The sequence below is a fragment of the Protomyctophum parallelum genome (genome assembly GCF_964188405.1).
Source record: "Protomyctophum parallelum genome assembly, chromosome: 18".
Lineage (NCBI taxonomy): Eukaryota > Metazoa > Chordata > Actinopteri > Myctophiformes > Myctophidae > Protomyctophum > Protomyctophum parallelum.
This window is the reverse complement of record NC_139716.1, coordinates 21,010,829-21,032,521: the sequence shown is the minus strand read 5'-3', so window position 1 is coordinate 21,032,521 and position 21,693 is coordinate 21,010,829. Positions and strand designations below refer to the sequence as shown.

Below are 21,693 nucleotides of genomic sequence, written 5' to 3'. Positions count from 1 at the left end.
TGTATTTGAGAGAGAGATGGGTGTGGTTTTTATGACAAATAGCCATATTAATCTTTCCACTTGGACAACAAGGAATGTCTGGCCTCACACGCACGTGCACACACACACACTCACGCACACACACACACACACACACACACACACACACACTGTAATTGCATTACTTAGTAGGTTTGAGGACTTTTTGGTCGATTTATTTTGCTAAATGTTATAAAGGCCGAAGGCATTTAGTTGATATGAACAGAGGTTGGAGAATGATTGTAGAAAGCAAATCAGAAAGTGTGTGTGTGCGCGTGTGTGTGCGTGTGTGTGTGTGCGCGTGTGTGTGCGTGTGGTGTAAATAAACACTCCGACATGATGACATGGCAACCATCAGCGTGGTCGGCGGTTACCTTGGCGACCACAAGGCCTGCGGTCATCCGTGCTCGTTCACATTCTCTCTCTCTCTCTCTCTGTCATTTCTCTCTCTCTCTGTCATTTTTCTCTCTCTCTTTCTGTATTCCTCTTCCTCCCTTTTCATGCAGAACTCAGAATGTAATATATTTTCGTGTCATTCTGTCCTTCTTTCATTGTTTCTCTCTTTCTCAGACGCTTTCTCCAATATATTTCTCTTTGTGCCGATGATTAATAACATTAGCACTTATTTTCCTTTTCTCTTCTGTCACTTTCTCTTTCCATGTTTTACTCTTCCCCTCTCTCTCTCTCTCTTTGACACACACACAGGCACGCACTGTGTCTCTCGGTCCATTCCAAATCTTATTTTTTTTCCGTCCTTGCGTCCCTCACTTGCATCGTTTCCTCGTCCTCAAAAGGTCAGTCCACACCAACACAACACACTTGCAACAAAACCGTTTTTAGAGACCGCTATGGCAACCTGGACTGACCAGTTGCACACTGTTGCTACGTGGGGATAATGGTTGCAAGTAGGCGGATATAGGAGTTGCAGTTGCAAGGATTTCCAAGAAGTTGCATTGGTGTGAGCCTCTGTCCCAGCCTTTCTCATCTGCGAAGACAAAAGCCTGGTCACAACCTAAGGCAGAGGTAAAAGCCTGGTCACAACCTAAGGCAGAGAGAAAAGCCTGGTCACAACCTAAGGCAGAGAGTAAAGCCTGGTCACAACCTAAGGCAGAGAGAAAGCCTGGTCACAACCTAAGGCAGAGAAAAGCCTGGTCACAACCTAAGGCAGAGAAAAGCCTGGTCACAACCTAAGGCAGAGAGAGAAGCCTGGTCACAACCTAAGGCAGAGAGAAAAGCCTGGTCACAACCTAAGGCAGAGAGAAAAGCCTGGTCACAACCTAAGGCAGAGAGAGAAGCCTGGTCACAACCTAAAGGCTCATACATAGTCTGGATTGTCGGTGACCACCGAACTACAACATGACGTCACGAGCCGCGGTGAAGAGCAAACCACCGCCACCACTCCAACCCTTCTCTCTGTTTTTACTCACCACCGCTCAACGTTATTTCAGCTCCGGTGGTCAGCTCACCACCGGAGCGGTGGTCACCTCACCACCGAAAAACTATGAATAGGCCTTTAGGCAGAGAGAGAAGCCTGGTCACAACCTAAGGCAGAGAGAAAAGCCAATCAGACACTAGAGGGGTGTGTAAAAGCTATGTGCAACACGAAATTTGTGAAACCCAGTCAATGGCTCTCTCCCACTGTGGGGTTAAAGCATTTGGACCTCCAAGAGGAGACAGTAGCCTGCAGTAACATTGCAGGATTTGTTTTAAATGTTTGATCTGAAGTCAACTTGTGTGGTACCTGGCCTTACTACAGTCATGCGAGTGTGAAAGAGTAGAGATTAACTCTGGTCTCCACATCATGAAAAGGAGACCAGACCCTCCTCATAATCCCCAAACACTCCCACTTTCTGGACCATGCACCTCTCTTACGGGTAGGAGGACATCAGGGTCAGACTCAGCATTAGCCCCGTACTCATTTCCATTTCTTAGTCCAGTAACCATTGTTGGGGCTCAGTGGGATTGTTTTCTTTTCCTGTCGATGGACTCTCTGGCCACTCCTAAAAAAAAAACACCAGTTGCTTTCTGCTTCTCTTCAACCACATCAATGAGCTCAGCCTGGCTTCTCTTGATACGGCCGATCAGATCAGTGAAGACCTGCACACTGTCTGTGTCTACTATCCCTCTGTCTGCATCTTTCTTGTCGAGGTCTACTAAATGTTTGACCTCCTGAATCTTCTCTTGTCTCTCCTGGATCATCTGCTGAATTTCAGCCTCTCTCTTCCCCCAGCTCAGCCACTTTTCCTTCACATCCGTCCTCCAAGAGATGGTCAGTCTCACGGAAACAGCTCCAGAGGTCTGTCATGTTTCTTACACATGAAGTCTTCCAGGTTCTTTACAGGGTCGACTATAGTTGGTGTTGCGTCAACGCTGCGGCTCTCTGACGAGTCTCACAGTAGGAGGTCAGACACACCGGGCACGACTTCAAGGCCTTCATCTTGGTCTCTGGACAGACATCACGGGGGAGACTCTAGTTTAGCAGGGTCTTGGTTCGTGCTGGAGGTTCGTGCTCGGTATAATTTCTGGTCTCTTTATATGGAATGTTTTTGTTACATAGTGGACACTGACACGCATGGGCGCTGTCCCAGTGTTGTGTGATACAGATGTTGCAGTATAGTTGTGTCCACATGGAGCGGTGGCCGGATCAGTGAACACATGATCCAGTCACTGATGTCAACCTGAACATGTTTAGCGTACTGATACTGTCATTTTGCTATAATCATATGCATGCACGGAAGGCACTCAACCTTGATACGGCTGAACATTCCAAAACAAAAGTACAAAGCACAGTAGTAATGTGAATGAGGAAAAAGTGAACTATCCCGTCTTTTTTTCTACCTGTCATATTGTTGTATTGAATTTACTTTTATTACACTGACTGGGCTATTATAACATGTCACGTTAGGGCTCTCTCTCTCTCAATGTGACATTGTAGATCTGCAGTTTATGGTGTTCACCAAGTAGTAAGTACAGAGAGCCAACTCGACTCTCTCTCTCACTCTCTCGCCGTCTCTTCACCCATGAAGGACACCATAGTGAGGTTAGAACAAGAGGGACATGGAAACTATTTTCCTATATCCAAGTAATCCCTGTTCAAATCTCTCTGGTTACGCACGCACGCACGCGCGTGCATTGTTTGTATTGATGCTGTGGTATTCGAGAGTGTTGTTATGACAGGGAATTGAGGACGCCAGGCGAAATTCTGCTGGGAGATCGGTTTACACCAGAAATCCGAGAGAGGGAGAGAGAGAGAGGGGGGGGGGGGTTCAGTGGTTCTCAAACCCTTTTTTTGTAGGCCTAAGGCACCCCTGAATTGAATTTATACTTTATTGAAGTACTTTTATACATTTATGTCATATTATGCTATTTAATGTAGTATATCTTCCCCCTAAGATACAGTATGTGTCACAAGCTAGGAAAACCTGAGAGAATAGTGGTTTCCATTACAGATGAAAATAACCAGCAATCCCTATTGTGGGGGGAACATTTTACCAAAAACCTTTTTTTGTTTTTTGGTGAGGTTTGGTCTGTCTTACTAAGTACAGAGGGTTTCAGTGGGTAAACTGAAGTGATCAAAGTGTTCTGAGGCACCCCTGGACTTGCGTCACGGCACCCACTGTGAGAAGCACTGGCTAAAGCTGTGTTCAGAACTGAATATATATATATATATATATATATATATATATATATATATTCGCCTCGGTTCATCCCGTTTGTACCGCGCCAGGTCGTCCAATTCTCGTCTTTGCATTGACTTTGTATGTAATCGTGCCGCTCTAACCATCCAAGTCTGAACGCTCCCATTTGAACAGTGTTTTCCAAACACTGTGTGACGGGGCACATTTGTGGGTCACAAGTAAAATAGCCCATCACTTTTTCGTTTGCTATTTATTTATTTATTAATTATTATTATTTCAAAAGATTAAAACAAGAAAATCCAACACTTATAAGAAGTGGTGAAAATGGCCGATCCACAAGCTCACAACGCGTCGCATCACACGATGCGTTGGGTGCTTTTTAGATGTGCTATTTTCACTAGTTCGGGTCCCCGGGGACATTTCTCTTTTATTTACAGAAATTACATTATTAATTATTATTATTACATATTATTATTATTACATTTCTCAGAAATGACATTATGGCCGATGCCTCCCGGGACGAGCCACGGCGCTGAAATGCATAGAAAACTGCATTTTGGCACAGCTCTACCTATAACATATAAGACAAGTGCTATAAAATTCCTGATATATTATTACTATTACCATTATCATTATTACCTGAGCTTGTTGCTGGTCCGGGTCCTGCTGCTGTGTGTCAAGCAACTCTATATATGGTCTCTTGGTTGTTTTTATAACTAACGACATTATCAGCTTCTTCAACTCTTTCTTTTACAGCTGAGCTACTGTTGGTTGCATTGCCATTTAGCTTATGTATTATTTTTATTGCATTCTTCTGAGTGACTGCCTGTGACTTCTCAAAACAGTTGCCGCTGGCATTTTCTAGTTTCCTGTGGGTTTTGTTTTATGAACCAATCAGAATTACACTGTCAGCCAGGTTGAGCCAATCAGAAACATGTTTTGAACGATGCTGGATTAGTTGTAGTAGAGATCCCGCCTACTATATCCTGTCATTTGCACACATAAACCTTATAGGCAGATCAACGTCCGTTTCCGTCCGTTAGCGGATGTCCAACCTGCAAAGTGAACTGGTTCTGCCTATCTGACTGCATGGCTGCCCGTTGCGCACGTTGACGCATGCCGTTCGAGGCGAGAGAACTTCTCCTCTCTCGGCCGTGCAGTGGTGGATTAATAATAACGACAAGTTACAACAATGGTTCATTACGCTGACTGACACAAAAACACAAACAATTCAAGAAGCACTTTATTAAGACAACTCGACTAATTACACTACAATTATGTTTTCTTCTTGGACATGTGTTTGTGGGCACAGTGGCAGGTTATTTATAGTATTTTGACACCCCCCGGTCCGCTCCGGGGGGTCAGGTATTAAAGGGTCGCTATAGCTCCGATAGCCCATGTTCACCACTTCTGGAGATAAAACGTTTGTGAAGCACTTCTTTGGAATGGCTCAGTATAATGAGGCTCAATCCTCTCACACTCTCAGAGTTTCCTTGGCACTCGTGCGTCGCCCTCCTCCAGCTCTCGCGCATACACAATGTTTTAACGCTGTTTCCACAGGCCTTGCGTCAATACAACCATGCTATTAGCATGTCTCGGATTCTCCCCCATGGCTCGCACTAAATGTCTGCTGGCAGAGCCCGCTGACGTCACATGATGGTGTGTGTGTGCGTGCGTATGTGTGTGTGTGTGTGTGTGTGTGTGTGTGTGTCACACGCGCATGTGCGCACGGCATTTAAGTTAGTTTTTGAAGTACAGTATGTGTATACATTATTCCCTGACAATCATGTGAATTGCTTTGCCAACACATTAACTGTGTGTGTGTGTGTGTGTGTGTGTGTGTGTGGTGGGGGTGGGGGGTTGGGGCATTGTGTGAGCTGGTGATGCAGGCGTATGATGTCACCAGTCAGTGGATTTGTTGTGACAGTCTAACTGTGTGTGTGTGTGTGTGTGTGTGTGTGTGTGTTGCCAACCGTATAAGTGTCCACCAGAGACGTATACGTATACAATAGAGTCTTATTTCTACTATAACCACACAGAAATGTCAGCCAGATGGGGGAGAGACAGAGACAGAGAAAATAAAACTCTTACACATGCAGGTTCAAAATGGTAGGACGGTATAAGCGGAACACAGTTGGAAACGTATACGTGGGATCCATAATGGCCGCCTGGCATCCTTTACCACCTGCCACTCGGCCACGGACGGACGGGGTGGCCATCAGAGCCGAGGTGTAGAGAGGCCGTCGGTGTCGCCAATGTCTACATCAAATCAAACCAAACTGTATTTATATAACACTTTTCCCAAGACCCAAGGTCCAACCAACGGGCTGCACACCACACACACAGGGCAGGAAAAAAAGATAAATTAAATTAAAACGAGAGAAAAAGAAAAGCAAATGAATTGAACGTGACACAACAATAAAATGAAAACATATTACATACTGTGTGTGCGACAGATCAAAGGTATAAAGCCGTTATGGCCGCCCGGGGCTAATGACACGGTCAAACGGCATTAACAGCTAGAAAAGGAGAAATGTCAAAGAGCTCTCGAACAAGACACTTAGCCACTAACGACTCAATTAGCACTCATCCTCACCAGCTGAGCAGCCATCAACTGTGTGAAGCTGAAACTTTAACAAAGTTCCAAACCAAGTTGGTCTATAATGCATTATAAACACAACACATTCTAATCCGCCTAAATTAGTGCTTGTGTAATTACTGTTATAATAACTGAAGCAGCCGTGAATAATCATAATGCTTTATAACTATTAATAATCATAGTATATTTTAGTATACTATATAGTATTGTATTGTAATACATTATAATTTTATAATGTAGTTTAATCACAGTGTGATTATTTGTCACTAGTTCTGGTTGTTTGCATTACAAAATACAAGGTACCCTGGCTAATACATTATATGCCTTAATACAGTATAATTCTTAATTTGGCCATAAGTCTTAGCCAGGGATCCTTTTAAGTGGAAAGAAATCCTGAAATCTATGCAAGAACACACCACAAACGGTAAGTTGTTGAGTTGTTAAATCCTTCCTGGCTGACAGGCACACATTTTTCCGACATTCATGTTTTTATGATTTGTTTAACACTCCATGAAAGCCGTTTCAGAATGGTTTAATTCTAGTTGTCATGTTGATGTTGTACAGTATGTGTTTTAACATTTTCTGGGAGTGTTTTTTTCTAATGCAGGTATACACTGTGTGCGTGCGCCCGTGTGTCTTAACAGTGAAAATGTAATACCGGTAATTAACGTTTCATTTTTATCCGTTTGTATTTGTCGTTGTCGGGCAGAAACCTTGTATCTCCAACCGTTTGCCAAGCTTTGCTATTTTGGAAATATGTGTCCATAATTCCATGCTCAAAATAGGGACAGAAGGTTGAAACGTGAAAGTGGTTAAGGTGCTGCATACGTCTGTGGGTTTTATACTTAACCCATTCTGACCTGAGGTCAGATTCATACGAGGTTTCCACTGGACACACACTGGTCTGATTAACTAATGAAAAGAATGAACAAGAGCTTGTGACATTGGATCCATCGGAACACATTTTTCCACCGTATACTGTATTTCCCGAAATGTAATTTCTGCTCAACAACGACAATATTATGTTGAAAAGTGCCATGCTTTTTTATGTAGCATGTGTGTGGCTAACCCTAACCAGCTAACCTCAAAGTATGTCTGTATATATGTGTGTGTGTGTGTGTGTGTGTGTGTGTGTGTGCGTGTTAGTCTGCAGATGGAACCAGCTCTGCTATCATTAACCTCTTCTACACCCCTCGTTCCAGTCTCCATGTAGGTATAACAATCATCCACTTTTAACCCCTCCCTTTCATTTCCTGGCATGGTTTATTATAAGTAAAAACCACACATTAGAATACCTTTATATGGTGTCACAGAGGACGATGGGATTCACGTTCAAAATCACAAAGTTTCCGTTTAACCCATTTTGACCTAGAGGACGATTCTACAAATGCCTTCTAATTCCTGACGGTTTTCTGAAAAACCTCATGTTTCTGCGTCAGTCGTTTTCAAACATTTCCATGTCAAAGAACCCCCAAAACTAGATGTATTTGACCTGAGAATATGTTGTTCCAGAGGCCCCTCGGAAGCAAAGAGAAGAGTTTGAAAACTCGCTCTGAAAGAGCTGCTCTTTCTCTTGCAGTGATTCTCAACCAGTTTTGTTCGACCTGAATTAGGCTACGGTCCCCCCATTTAATGGCATTTGTGTATCTCTGAGACCCCCAATTTATAATTTAAAATCAAAGTTAATGTAACTCTGAGAGTGTACGGGTCCATTTGGTTCCATTTGTGTACTCTGAGTCACAGAGCCATAAGGGTCCTATAACTATCATTTAGCTGGGGACCCCCTGGAACTCTCTCAAGGACCCCTAGGGGTCCCCGGACCCCACTTTGGGAACCCCTGCTGTAGAGTAGGACCTCTATGGCCTTTCAGAGTTCAGTTTAAACTGGGGATGTTCACAGAGCAGATTGGGCGGGCCAGCATCTCGGAAAGCCAGGGGTTTTATAAACCATGCCAGAAAAGTCACCTCCTACTATTACAATGATCCGCTGTCACTCTGGGAGAAAAACCACAACGCTGCTGTTATTGTCATTATACCCATATATCCAGTGGTGGATATTTGCACTTGAGTAAAAGTATCAATACCAACATGCTCAAGTAACAGTTACAAAGTAAAAGTCCGGTAGGGCCTATTCAAATTGAATAAAAGTACAAAGTACAAGAGTATATTGGCCTCAAAATTTTCTTAGAGGACCAAAAGTAAAAGCACTCATTATCCAGAATGAAGTATTGGACCGAAGTGGTTAATGCATGTTTTGTAATAATATAACTATTACATCTTCTAATAGTTGAGTAAAAGTACAATATTTGTCTCTGAGATGTACTGTAGTAGGGTAGAAATAGTTATTGAAAATGGGAAATATCCAGTAAAGTGAAAATACCTCAAAATGGTACAGTACTTCAAGTAAATATATTAAGTTACTTTACACCACTGCTGATATCATATTGTGTCTGACTGTCTGTCTGTGCATCATCAAAGCACTCTTCAGCCTTTCAAAAAACACCTTCCCATCTTTTGTTTCTCTCTCTGTTTTACTCGTCTCAACAACTGTCACTCTATTTTTCACATTTTTAAGCTAAACGCATGTCTTCCATCTTCTTTATCCCTCCATTACTTCCAAGACTACAACTGTTCACATTGGCAACAGGTGATGGAGAGAAAAGCACCACGAGAGGTTTATACTTTCAGTTTGATTCCATCGCTGTGCGTCCGGCATTGTCGAGCGTCTACACGCGAACACAATTGGCCCGTGTTCGGGGAGGGAAGCCGGGCGTGGATAATGCATAATAGTTAGGTAAAATTAGCTTAAGTTGTGGCAAATCTTTAAAAAAATAAATGCTTTCCACTAGCTTTCTTCACAGATGTGTTGGGCTAAATTCGGCCATAGCCACTTGCCCAAATGTGCTGATCTCATCACATTTGTGACGACGGCTATGGGCATTTTTAGGCAAAGGAGTGTTTTTTGTTCAAAACTAATGCTTGCAATGGATTCAGCATCATGAAAACCCCCTAGTTTGACATGTCACATGCTACTATAAGTATAATGAAATTTGGAATTCTTTGCCTTATATTGTTTGATAATGGTACCCCAACCTTCAGCAGCTGTCACAAAGTTTCCCAAGGGAGTTGGGTTGGAACAATCTTTTCTGTGATAGTAGACACCTTTATGAACACATCCGTGAAGAAAGCTAGTGGTAAGCATTTATTTTCCAGATTTGCCATAACTTAAGCAAATTGTCCCTTATTATAATGTATTCCTACGGGCTGGTGGTGGCACCTGTCAAAAGGGAGTCTTCAGCGGGAGGAGTAAGTATGCGAAGGCTCTATGTCCTCCCGGTGGGGGCTCCTCACTGGCAGGTGCGTCAGTAGGATACATGACAACACACACAAATGTGTGCGTTGGGAGGAATCGGTTTGGCACAGTACAGAACGAATTGGTTTCTTTTCACATCCTTCAATGAAAATATTACAGCTCTCCTTTGTATAGAGAGAGGGAGAGCGAGAGAGGAAACATTGGTCTCACCACTTCTCTTTATTTATGCAGGTCAATTGGTCATATTAAGTTGACCTTTACCAGACTTTAAATGCAACCGCACGCCCGCACGCACCTATACACACACACACACGCACGCACGCACCTATACACACACACACACGCACGCACGCACCTATACACACACACACACGCACGCACGCACGCATGCACGCGCGTGTACAGTACAGTCATAGTGCTCTCTGCAGAGGTGTTTGTTTTATTAAGAGGTGAGGTAGTGAAGACAGATGTCTGTCTGTCTGCCTGGCCATCTGTCTGCCTCTGGCCAAACACAAACGGCACTATAAACCAGAGGTTCTCAAAGGTGGGGTACCACCACCAGCTAGTGGGTCCCCAGCTAAATGTGTTAAAATCCTTTTTATAACAACACAAATCTTGTACGAGCGTCCCTTACACAAAACATGTTCCAATGGGGGTCCGTGGCCAAATGGTACACATGGGGGGGGGGGGGGGGGTCCTTGGCATGAAAATGCTCATAGCGCGCGCTACGAGCTTGTAGGTCTTTTTTTAATCGATGGGTTAAACACCAACTTTTACCACTGTACATGAGAGAGAGAGAGAGATCTTACAGTGTAGATTGTATTGTGATCCCAGCGATAACCCACGTCCGCTCTCTGAGATACAGCCCCGTAAAAAAGGGTTAATTTTGGGCCGTGGGCGATCCCCGGGAAACCCGATGTCGATAAGCAAACGGTGTGGAGGAGGAAAGGAGGATATTATACAGACCTTTAGAACCAACAGAGTGTTATTGATCGGACCCTCTGGAAGCCATTGGAAAGTAACAAACGCTGCAGTGAGAAACAGACGTCCAGGCAGGGTCCCATGCAGCGAAAAGGCTGCAGTATGTCGGCTTGTACCAGCCAGCCAGCCAGTGTGTTGGTTAGGTTGGCTTCCACCAGTGTTGGCTGCTATAATGATAGACTGCAAAACCCCACACACACACACACACACCCCCGGGGCAAACCGCTCACTGTGCGTGTGTGCGTGCGTGCATGCTCGTGTGTGTGTGTGTGTAGTGTGTGTAGTGTGTGTGCAGAGTCTGGAAAGCTGTACTAAAGGGCCCTAATCCATTTGAATGAGGAGTCACAGTTGGGTGAACACACACACACGCCCAGGCACATGTAATACACTATATAACAAATACATGAAACGGCTGGCACACATATGTACCCTTACCCTCTCTAGCGTGTGCGCGTGTGCGCGCACACACACACGCAGACACACACACACACACACACACACACATGCGTTCTGGCGCCCCTGTCATCAATGGCTGGCATGGATTAATCACAGAGGGCACATTAACACACACCAGACTCTTTATGTGTGTGTCTGCATGTCTGAACGGCCCTGTGTGTGTGTGTGTGTGTGGTGTGTGCACATGCCAGCCGATTCATGTTGTAGTTACAGTATATGCATGCGTCCGTGTGCACGTGCACAGTGCGTGTTTATGCGTACCAGCCGATTCGTGTTCTACTTATTGGACATGTGCTGGTATTTCCAGTCCACAGTGGAAACATGAGGGATTCCATAGTTTTATCATGGGGGTGTGTGTGTGTGTGCATTTGTTTGTGTATATCTATTTTAGTGTGTGCGTGATGTGGTGTGTGTGTGTGTGTCTGATTCTAAATCTGTGGGAAGTAGGAGAAAGGTAATTCCACACCAAACCATGCCGCACAAACACACACACACACGCAGGAAAAAGTTGTGCGCACGTCATGACCGTGTTTGAAGCTCTGCTGTTCCTTCGAGTGTTGAAGGTTGCAGGGTGGAGACGGGGCGGCGCGCGCACGCGCGTGTGTGTGTGTTTGATCTGTCCCACTGGTATTCTCTGTCTTTGTTTCCTTGTTGCGTCAGGGATGTCGTCAACGTGCTTGTTTTTGTGTGTGTGTGCGCGCTCGTGCGCGTACACACACACACACACACCCACGTACACAGAATAGTTGTTTCTGTGAGAAACCAGTCAAAACGTGTCTTTAAATAGTTCTCCACTAAGTTTGCCAGTGTGAACAGACTTTTATTGTGTTGGACCAGAAAAAGTCTCGTAAGTCTTTTGTGTGTGTGTGTGTGTGTGTGTGCGTGTGCGTGTGCGTGTGCGTGTGCGTGTGCGTGTGCGTGTGCGTGTGCGTGTGTGTGTGTGTGTGTGTGTGTGTGTGTTTGCGCATGTGAGCAGTATAGATTTTGAGACTAAATCAACGTATTTGTAACTTTTATTCCCTCCAAGTTAAAGCTAGCCTGACACTCGGTCTGAATTTTCATTTCGTTTCACTTCAAGAACATAATATATTTTTTTAATGGGCGTGGCTAGCCATTCAGGGCTGCAGGGGCCAGGCTAAGTTATAAAGCTACAATCCGTAACCTGCATGTCCCCTGCCTCGGATTCAACGTCGGGTCCATTATGTCATGTGTGTAGCCTATACTGTTGAGTTCTAACAGAAAGGCAGTCCCTCTTATCAACCACTAGTGGTCTTAATGTCTTAACCCATTTTAGGCCTGACGTCGACATTTTTTTAAATGTCTTCTAAATTCTGACAGTTTTCTGAATTACCTCATGTTTCTTCATCGGTGGTTCTCCATGAATCATCTGTAATTGGCCGCCTACCCCTCCAGAAGCAAAGATTTGAGTTACAAACGTGAACAAATATATTCCAAATTTGAGGCACATTTTCACGATTTTTCAAAAATAGCAGACCTACAAGCTCATAGTGCGCCACTTGGTGGCGCGCTATGAGCTTGTAGATCTGCTATTTTTCAATAGCTAAATTATAACAATGTTTAAAACGCCCAAAATGGGTTAATACGCCAAGTACAACCTCTGCAGTAATTAGTGCTAATTACATTGTATGACTATACTCTACCGTGTTGATTGCCTAATAATCTTTTATCCCCTAAAAAAGTTATGGATTGCACCTTTATTAACCCTGTAACACCCAGCGTTGCAATAATACAACATTTTAATTAATGAATTATTTTATTATTATTGTTTTTTTATGTTTTTTTTTACCTAAATGTCATCATTGATGTTCATTGCAATGTCATTGGTCATGATATTTGCATATAAATACCCCCCAAAGAGGCTGAAATTCGCACAAATTAAAAATCTCTGGACAATTTTTAACCTATGACCTTTGACCTTTAATCCTGATAGTAAGTAAAATAACTGTTTTTTTGTGATCATTAGAATGTCTAGAACATGTTTTATTCATTATTGTGAAAGATATCCCCCAAATGTAAATTAATAATGTATTATTTTAATAATTATTATAAATGTGCATAACATTTGCGCACAGAAAATGTATATATATTTTTTTACATAATTTCCTCTGATGAGTCCTAGTAGTAAAAAGTAGTAGTAAGGTTGAAATCTATTTTTTGCAAGTAGACATTAATCTGGGTTTTACATGGGTTAAATGATTTCACGATGCTTCAAAGGTATACATATCTGACGTGTGTTTTTTGTTTTGATGCCTGCGTTAAGATGTTACAGTGGGTAAGTATATGGAAACTATATATGAGTCCCAACTAAGTAGAATTAGTGTGCGTTAGATTGTAATGTGTATAATTTGTAGCGATGACGTAATGTTTCATTCAATGATGTGTGATTAAAATGGGGGACAGCTGTGCCTACAGTAATTCTGCTTCCAGAATTGGATGTGAAAAATGTATTAATTAAATGTGGGCTTCACACAATGCCAAGTGATCCCCATTTCTGCATCTTTGTCAAACAAGTTAAAACCCTATTTTTATAGTAATCATTGCTATAGAGTGTTAACTAGCAGGGGTTTCCCCATATCTACTAAACGCTCAAAAATAACAAATTAATTTCCAGGTGGGACACCAATTACATCCAATCAGGAGAGACAACCCCATTTGTAATAGTCTGCTAATGTTTGTTTTTGTTTAGTAACTATAGTATTACGACATGAACATTTACTTTTCCACCGGTTGGGAACCGGTTCAGTTAAGAACCTTTTTTTTTCCTCCATGAGCCAGGCCTCCAAATGTTCATTATGAATTGAGTGGGCAAAACCATACCTATATTAATAAATGATAACCCTTCCACAGTAGTAGCTTTTTCACATTTTCTATTTTTTGCATATTTAAAGGTATAGGCTACAATTTCAGAAAATGTGTAATACAATAAATCATTGTCTTCGTGTAAGTAATAAACTGGGGAAGTTTCATGGTGATAACTATGAATTATATTTTTACCTATTCACCTATCGCGTATAGGTCTACTGTAGGTGAAAATTACAAAATGCGTGATAAATATGAAAAAGCTACTCCTGGAAGGGTTATCATATATTAATTTACTTATATTGATCCTATAAACAATTTAATATATACAGTAGGTATGGTTTTCATAATTAACGTTCCAAATTCTGGCTCATGGACTAAAAACTGGTTCTGAACGGTTCCCAACCGGTGGAAAAGGGGCCAAAGTGAGGTCCCAGTGACCTTGAGGGTCGTTCTTATTGAGCGTTTATAAATGGAACCAAATGGACCCTTACACGTCTAACTCTGAGAGTGTACAAATGGAACACTCTCCGTGTTGCAGTATGGTGGGTCCCTGAAATGTAACATTTTGAGAACCAGTGATCTAGACGCCTAAACCAAGAGAACCTCTATACAGCTCGGAGCTGTGGTCGCTTAGCCCCCGCCTCTGACCTTTGACCTCTGCATTACGCTGACTCAACAGGAGGAGGAGCTCATGGATTGGTGGAGCAAGTTCTACGCCTCGACCGGAGAGACGAACAAGTGTGGAAGCTATCTGGAGAAAGGCCTCGATACGCTACAGGTGAGAGTACCTGTGTGTGTGTGTGTGTGTGTGTGTGTGTGTGTGTGTGTGTGTGTGTGTGGACAGACAAACAAATGAGGGATATGAATGAATGAATTTTATTTGTATAGCACCTTTCCAAACGTATAGATTATCAACCATCCTTTACTTTTCAACCAAGGACAATATCTATCTCCGGTCCTCTCCTCTGCTATAGTCTCTCTAGACAGCAGGGCTGGACTGGGACAAAACATTCGGCCAGACCGGCCCACCACAACCAGCGCGCAGATAGCAGAAACTCTCTACCGCCCACTCCGTCGAGGCACACGCAAACAAACAAGCCATAATACTAGTAACTACACAACCCTTTGTAGAGGGTTTATTTTGTCACTCACTGATACAGTGAAATTATCATGATGGCACTGGCAGAATGGCATTTCTTTTTTTTTCTCATCATGGCGGCCCCCTACGGTCGCGGCCCACTGGGAATTATGCCCGGTACGACCTGTGGCCAGTCCAGCCCTGCTAGACAGGCATATCCACATGTTCTCAAATGCTCCGAATATGAGTAGAAAATGGGGTGACCCGGACTGAATGAGTCCTACGCGACACCACATTACTCGAAGCCTAGCTAGATGGCTGCTTTGTAGAAATGGAAATTTAAAACGTATATTAAAGATATTTTCTAAATAACGGGGTGGAATGACAGATTCTACACTACAGCATTGGAGGATTGTATAGACAAGACTACTCCTCTCTCACGCCCACTGACCTGTTGTTTTTGATGACTCGTCCATGGTGAGTTTGGGGATCCACCATAGCTCGCACACTGGAGGATATCTTCGCGATGAAAAGGCCACGATCCCTCGTTCGCTTTGTCGTCACATAGTGACGCAGATTACTTCGACCTTTTGCGCTCACCCCTGACGAAACCTTCACCGCCGCCCTACCAAAACGATCGTCCGCCCTTTATCCCACTTCCCACAGCCCGACTGTTTACTTGCAGACTATTACAATCAATGTCTATCAGTCCGTATTAATTGTCCCTTCTGAACACGGAGGTCGGCCATTCTGGCTGCTGTGATTCCCCTAGTGAGCTTTAAAAGGATTGCCATGGGCACACTTCCCATACATTGCTCCTGCTTTGACGTATAGCAACTGTCTGCTTGCTTCTTAGTCAACTAGCAATTTCCGTTGCTTAGTTTTTATTTATTAGTCCTTATTGGTCGCGTTCCTGTTCTCCCTTTAAGCATCTTCGGTAGTGGGTACTGTATTTATGAGCATTGTATGTCTGTCCTGTTTTTTGTTGTGTATTTTTTGTTACTGGCAGAGTTGTGTCACATATTTTGCCTATTGTCCTGGCCAGTTCACACTTGTAAAAGAGACTTAAGTCTCAATGTGGTTTTTACTGGTTAAATAAAGGTTAAATAAAAAATAATATTCTCGCGCGACACCCGGGAGAATTATGCGATGATGTCAGCTTCTGTCAATGTTTTTTGGGGTTGAAAGCGCCATAGTTTCGCCTCCTTTTTTCCCACACCCGCTATATTCACCCACTCACTCTCATCACCCCATACCCTATTGATCCATTAACTCCATGATCTCCTGTACCTTTGGGAGGACGTGGTGTCTCAGTCAGAACTGCGATGCCTGAAGGGAAATGAGTCATCGTGTTGTGAACTTTCATCAGCGTCTTTCTTGGCTGACACTATTCCACCACAGACATCCCCCTCAATGTGCTGGATAGAGCAGGACGACATGCACGCCATCCAAATACGTACATGTATGCCATTGCTAAGGTGCTGAAAGCGACAGTTTAAACAGTCCAAACTGAAACTTTGGTAGAGACCTTTTTTCGTTTACATCTTTGACTACACGGCCATTTGAACAGAAGACAATTCATTTGGGTGCCGCTTGGCCTAGCGGTTTATAGGTGCATGCCATTCTGGCTCTATTGCAGCCAACAGCGAGTGGCGGGTTCGATTCCATTCCATTCCATGGCGGCCTTTGCTGCGTGTCACTCCCGGCCTCTCGCTCCCTGTTTCCTGTCAGTCTCTACTGAGTGCTATCGATAAAGGCAGAACAATATATAAAAAAATACTTTATTGAGCTGTGAATACAACCAATGCAGTGCGCCGTTGCATGTGTGTGGACTTCCATTTGGCTATGCTGCAAACGGAAGGTCACTTCGCCTCCGGGCCTGCCCATATACTGTATGTATATTATGTTGAAAGAAGACCCTGAGGAGGACACATCTCAGGCCTCCCCTGCTCCCTCCATCAACCAGCCTGTGACCTCTCTCTCTCTCTCTCTCTCCGTTTGTAAAGGGCACAGTTAGGTATAGTCACACTGAAGTGACCCACTGTTTCCAGCCTTTTCCCTTGGCCTACCTCCGTCTGCCCCTCCATCCCCCCCCCCCCCCAGTCACCATCACCTCTGCTCTCCACCTCAGCTGCCCCCTCTTTCACCTCCACGAATACCCGACTCTCTCTCTCTCTCGGTCTCTCTCTGTCTCTCCCTAGGTAGTAGGTTTGGTTTGTTCTGCCTATATGGCGTCATGCTAAAACTGAGCCACCATTTCCAAGCTTCGCCTTGCGTCAGTTTGACGTCTTTATACACCCCACTCCCACGTTCTCCTCCTCACTCCACCTATCTTACTCCACCTCTAAGTCTGTGTGCTGCATGGCTGCCTCTCGTCCTGGCTTCTTCGTCCACACCGTTCCTCACTTTTTAACTCGCTAGTTTTGCGTCTGTCTGTCTGTCTGTCTGTCTGTCTGTCTGTCCAGTATCATACCTAGCCCAGGACAAAGACGGATAAACTGCTGTAACCCAAAGGAATAATATGACACTTAACCAATTTGGGCCTATCTCGGTTAACTGTTTAACCGGAATGTGTGTCACTAACCGCTTATAGGATTTAATAACCAAAATTTACTGAAATTAAGTAATTATAACAGAATATGAATAGAATAAATCATTTAAATATATCAACACATTTTCCTCATACAATATTTTACAACCTTACAGAAACAGCCTTACAGAATGAGAACCTCTTGTATTATATATAATACATGTTTTAGGCCCCATTTGAACTTCCCACACATAGCACTGAAACCTTATTTATTGATATAACGGTTATAAATGGTTAACCACCCCGCAGTCCAAAGGTTAAATGTTTACCATAAAAGGCCCAAATGCCCGTCCCTATTATTCCCGATGCGAAGGTTACCTTCCCACAACTTAGCGATAGTACAAAGTATGTGAGCAATGCCACTTACAGTACCGCTTGCATTCTGAACATACTGTACAGTATATCTGTGTAAATGGGCCTTAACTCTTCTGTCAAACAGAGTTAATCGTAATTATTTGAACTTGGGACCCCTCACCTGACATCATATTTGAACTGGGGACCCCTCACCTGACATCATATTTGAACTGGGGACCCCTCACCTGACATCATATTTGAACTGGGGACCCCTCACCTGACATCATATTTGAACTGGGGACCCCTCACCTATCACATCATATTTGAACTGGGGACCCCTCACCTAACACATCATATTTGAACTGGGGACCCCTCACCTGACATCATATTTGAACTGGGGACCCCTCACCTGACATCATATTTGAACTGGGAACCCCTCACCTAACACATCATATTTGAACTGGGGACCCCTCACCTGACATCATATTTGAACTGGGGACCCCTCACCTAACACATCATATTTGAACTGGGGACCCCTCACCTAACACATCATATTTGAACTGGGGACCCCTCACCTGACATCATATTTGAACTGGGGACCCCTCACCTGACATCATATTTGAACTGGGAACCCCTCACCTAACACATCATATTTGAACTGGGGACCCCTCACCTGACATCATATTTGAACTGGGGACCCCTCACCTAACACATCATATTTGAACTGGGGACCCCTAACCTAACACATCATATTTGAACTGGGGACCCCTCACCTAACACATCATATTTGAACTGGGGACCCCTAACCTAACACATCATATTTGAACTGGGGACCCCTCACCTGACATCATATTTGAACTGGGGACCCCTCACCTAACACATCATATTTGAACTGTGAACCCCTCACCTAACACATCATATTTGAACTGGGAACCCCTCACCTAACACATCATATTTGAACTGGGGACCCCTCACCTGACATCATATTTGAACTGGGAACCCCTCACCTAACACATCATATTTGAACTGGGGACCCCTCACCTGACATCATATTTGAACTGGGGACCCCTCACCTGACATCATATTTGAACTGTGAACCCCTCACCTAACACATCATATTTGAACTGTGAACCCCTCACCTAACACATCATATTTGAACTGGGAACCCCTCACCTAACACATCATATTTGAACTGGGAACCCCTCACCTGACATCATATTTGAACTGGGAACCCCTCACCTAACACATCATATTTGAACTGGGGACCCCTCACCTAACACATCACATTTGAACTGGGGACCCCTCACCTAACACATCATATTTGAACTGGGAACCCCTCACCTAACACATCATATTTGAACTGGGGACCCCTCACCTAACACATCATATTTGAACTGGGGACCCCTCACCTAACACATCATATTTGAACTGGGAACCCCTCACCTAACACATCATATTTGAACTGTGAACCCCTCACCTAACACATCATATTTGAACTGGGGACCCCTCACCTGACATCATATTTGAACTGGGAACCCCTCACCTAACACATCATATTTGAACTGGGGACCCCTCACCTAACACATCATATTTGAACTGGGGACCCCTCACCTAACACATCATATTTGAACTGGGAACCCCTCACCTAACACATCATATTTGAACTGGGGACCCCTCACCTAACACATCATATTTGAACTGGGGACCCCTCACCTAACACATCATATTTGAACTGGGAACCCCTCACCTAACACATCATATTTGAACTGGGAACCCCTCACCTAACACATCATATTTGAACTGGGAACCCCTCACCTAACACATCATATTTGAACTGGTAACCCCTCACCTAACACTTCATATTTGAACTGGGAACCCCTAACCTAACACATCATATTTGAACTGGGAACCCCTCACCTAACACATCATATTTGAACTGGGGACCCCTCAACTAACACATCATATTTGAACTGGGAACCCCTCACCTAACACATCATATTTGAACTGGGGACTAGGGTTGGGTGACGATACGAATACATCGTCAATCGCGAATATACGAATCCAATCGCCGAATATTTTTATATTCGGACGATTTAGCCCAATTAACCTGTAAAGTGTGAGCAACATGTGAATCAATTTGGCCCAGCAAAGTAGTAACAGCGGCCGGGTGGAAATCACCTCCTCCGTTATAATGTATGCTCCCACAGTCCCCGCACTCAGCAGCATCGGGCACCGGGGCACGGCACTTACGGCAGCCGCCAGCCAAAGTAAAGGCTGGGAGCCTGGTACTGAGGAAGGCTGTAGCCTACATGTTGTTTAAGCTCCGGAGTCCAGACCCATGCAGTTTAATAATATACAGTCACAACAGAATGCACACTGCTGTCTCGTGTCTCATCCATAGACTGTAAAAATATATGGACAAAGCGTTCCCCGGGTCTAACATGGACGTAAAATGAAGCCTGTTATTCCTGCACTGTAAGTCGCCATCTTTCTAGATCCGTTTTGGCCCAGCTGGCCATTGGCTGGCCCAGACACAAGGCGGGACTTCCCCCCCTTCTTCTCCGTTGGTTTTTATTTTGACTCGAGTGGGAGTCCCGATCATAGACTGTAACGGTAGCCACGCCCCTCAGAACATGCGCGACTTTATGGTAATTTTTTTAATAAATGGGACCATAATTTTCCAAAAAGAATATTATGACATTAGAAATGAGACTTTAAACTAGTGACTGGAAGCAGAAAGTATTCATGACCATGTTTATTAAGGTAATACAGTCTAGGTGAAGTTGGGCCCAAATACATGGACTTCTATGGGGCTATGGGTTTTTCTGGGTCCAATGACAGCGCCACAACAGGCCATTATATGAACTTTCAGGAGTTTCAGGCTTCACAAAATATCTGTCTGACTGCCCCCCTGGTCTCATCACAATCCCAATGCCTCACCCGTGAAGTCGGGGGGGAAATAAAAAAACTGTCTACTAGTGTTAGTGTATAGGCTCGGGGATCATAATAGCGCTTAGCTTAGCATTAGCTTAGCGTGTAGCCCCTACTGGTGCTGCAACCCACTGATTGAACTTCATATCCGCCTGTAATCTAAGTTATTTTTATTGACAACGTGAACGAACACCGACACCAGCGCTGCAAAAATAGACAGATCTACAAGCTCTCAACACGTAGCGAACGGCACTGCAAAAACAGGCAGGACGCGATGCCTTGAGAGGTTGTAGATCAGCAGCAGCCCGGCCGCAGCAGTTTGTGGGCTCCGCTGCTCCGCTCCGAGCCTCCGACTGACCGGTGCGGGGAGGCAATGGAGCAAGTTACCCTGGCTGCGCAGCTGCGCTGCAGAAACAGACTGATCTACAAGCTCTCAACGCCTAGCGAACGGAGCTGCAAAAACAGGCAGGACGCGGCGCCTTGAGAGCTTGTAGATCTGTCTTTTTTGCGACCTGCAGTGAGCTGTTCTCACTTTACTTTTATGACACGAATACATCGTTAATCGGCGAATATTTGTCAGACGATGGGCGGTTGAAAAAAATTAGCATATCGCCCAACCTTACTGGGGACCCCTCACCTAACACATCATATTTGAACTGGGGACCCCTAACCTGACAAGCATTAGTAGTAGTAGGCATTACATTTAGTTTTTAACTAAATTGTTGTTTAGTTTTTTATCTTTGTTCCACAGATGAATGTAAAAATAGCCTATCTACAAGCTCCAGAACGCCTTGCACTGTCGGGCATTGTGAGTATGTAGATGGGATATTTTCACAATGTTTGCCAATTTGACCAATTTGGTATTAAAAAGGTCTTAAAAGTGATTAGATTATAACGTTTTAATGCAGATACCCTAGGCCTGTATACTGTTGGATTGTTTACTGTTGAGTGAGAAAACAATGTTGTACATTAA

The 21,693-nt window shown here is 43.9% G+C and overlaps 1 protein-coding gene across 10 annotated transcripts in view; it reads left to right on the top strand.

Moving 5' to 3' along the window:
- Positions 1 to 21,693, top strand: part of dysf (dysferlin, limb girdle muscular dystrophy 2B (autosomal recessive)) — a 148,192-nt gene that overhangs the window by 98,271 nt on the left and 28,228 nt on the right. For 8 of the 10 annotated variants that reach the window (XM_083789307.1, XM_083789312.1, XM_083789311.1 and 5 more), the window contains 2 exons: positions 7,402 to 7,464; positions 14,507 to 14,605. In XM_083789307.1, coding sequence (XP_083645433.1) covers positions 7,402 to 7,464; positions 14,507 to 14,605 — 162 coding nt within the window. The remainder of the gene's footprint in view (positions 1 to 7,401; positions 7,465 to 14,506; positions 14,606 to 21,693) is intronic. The other 2 variants (XM_083789304.1, XM_083789310.1) reach the window with 1 other exon arrangement.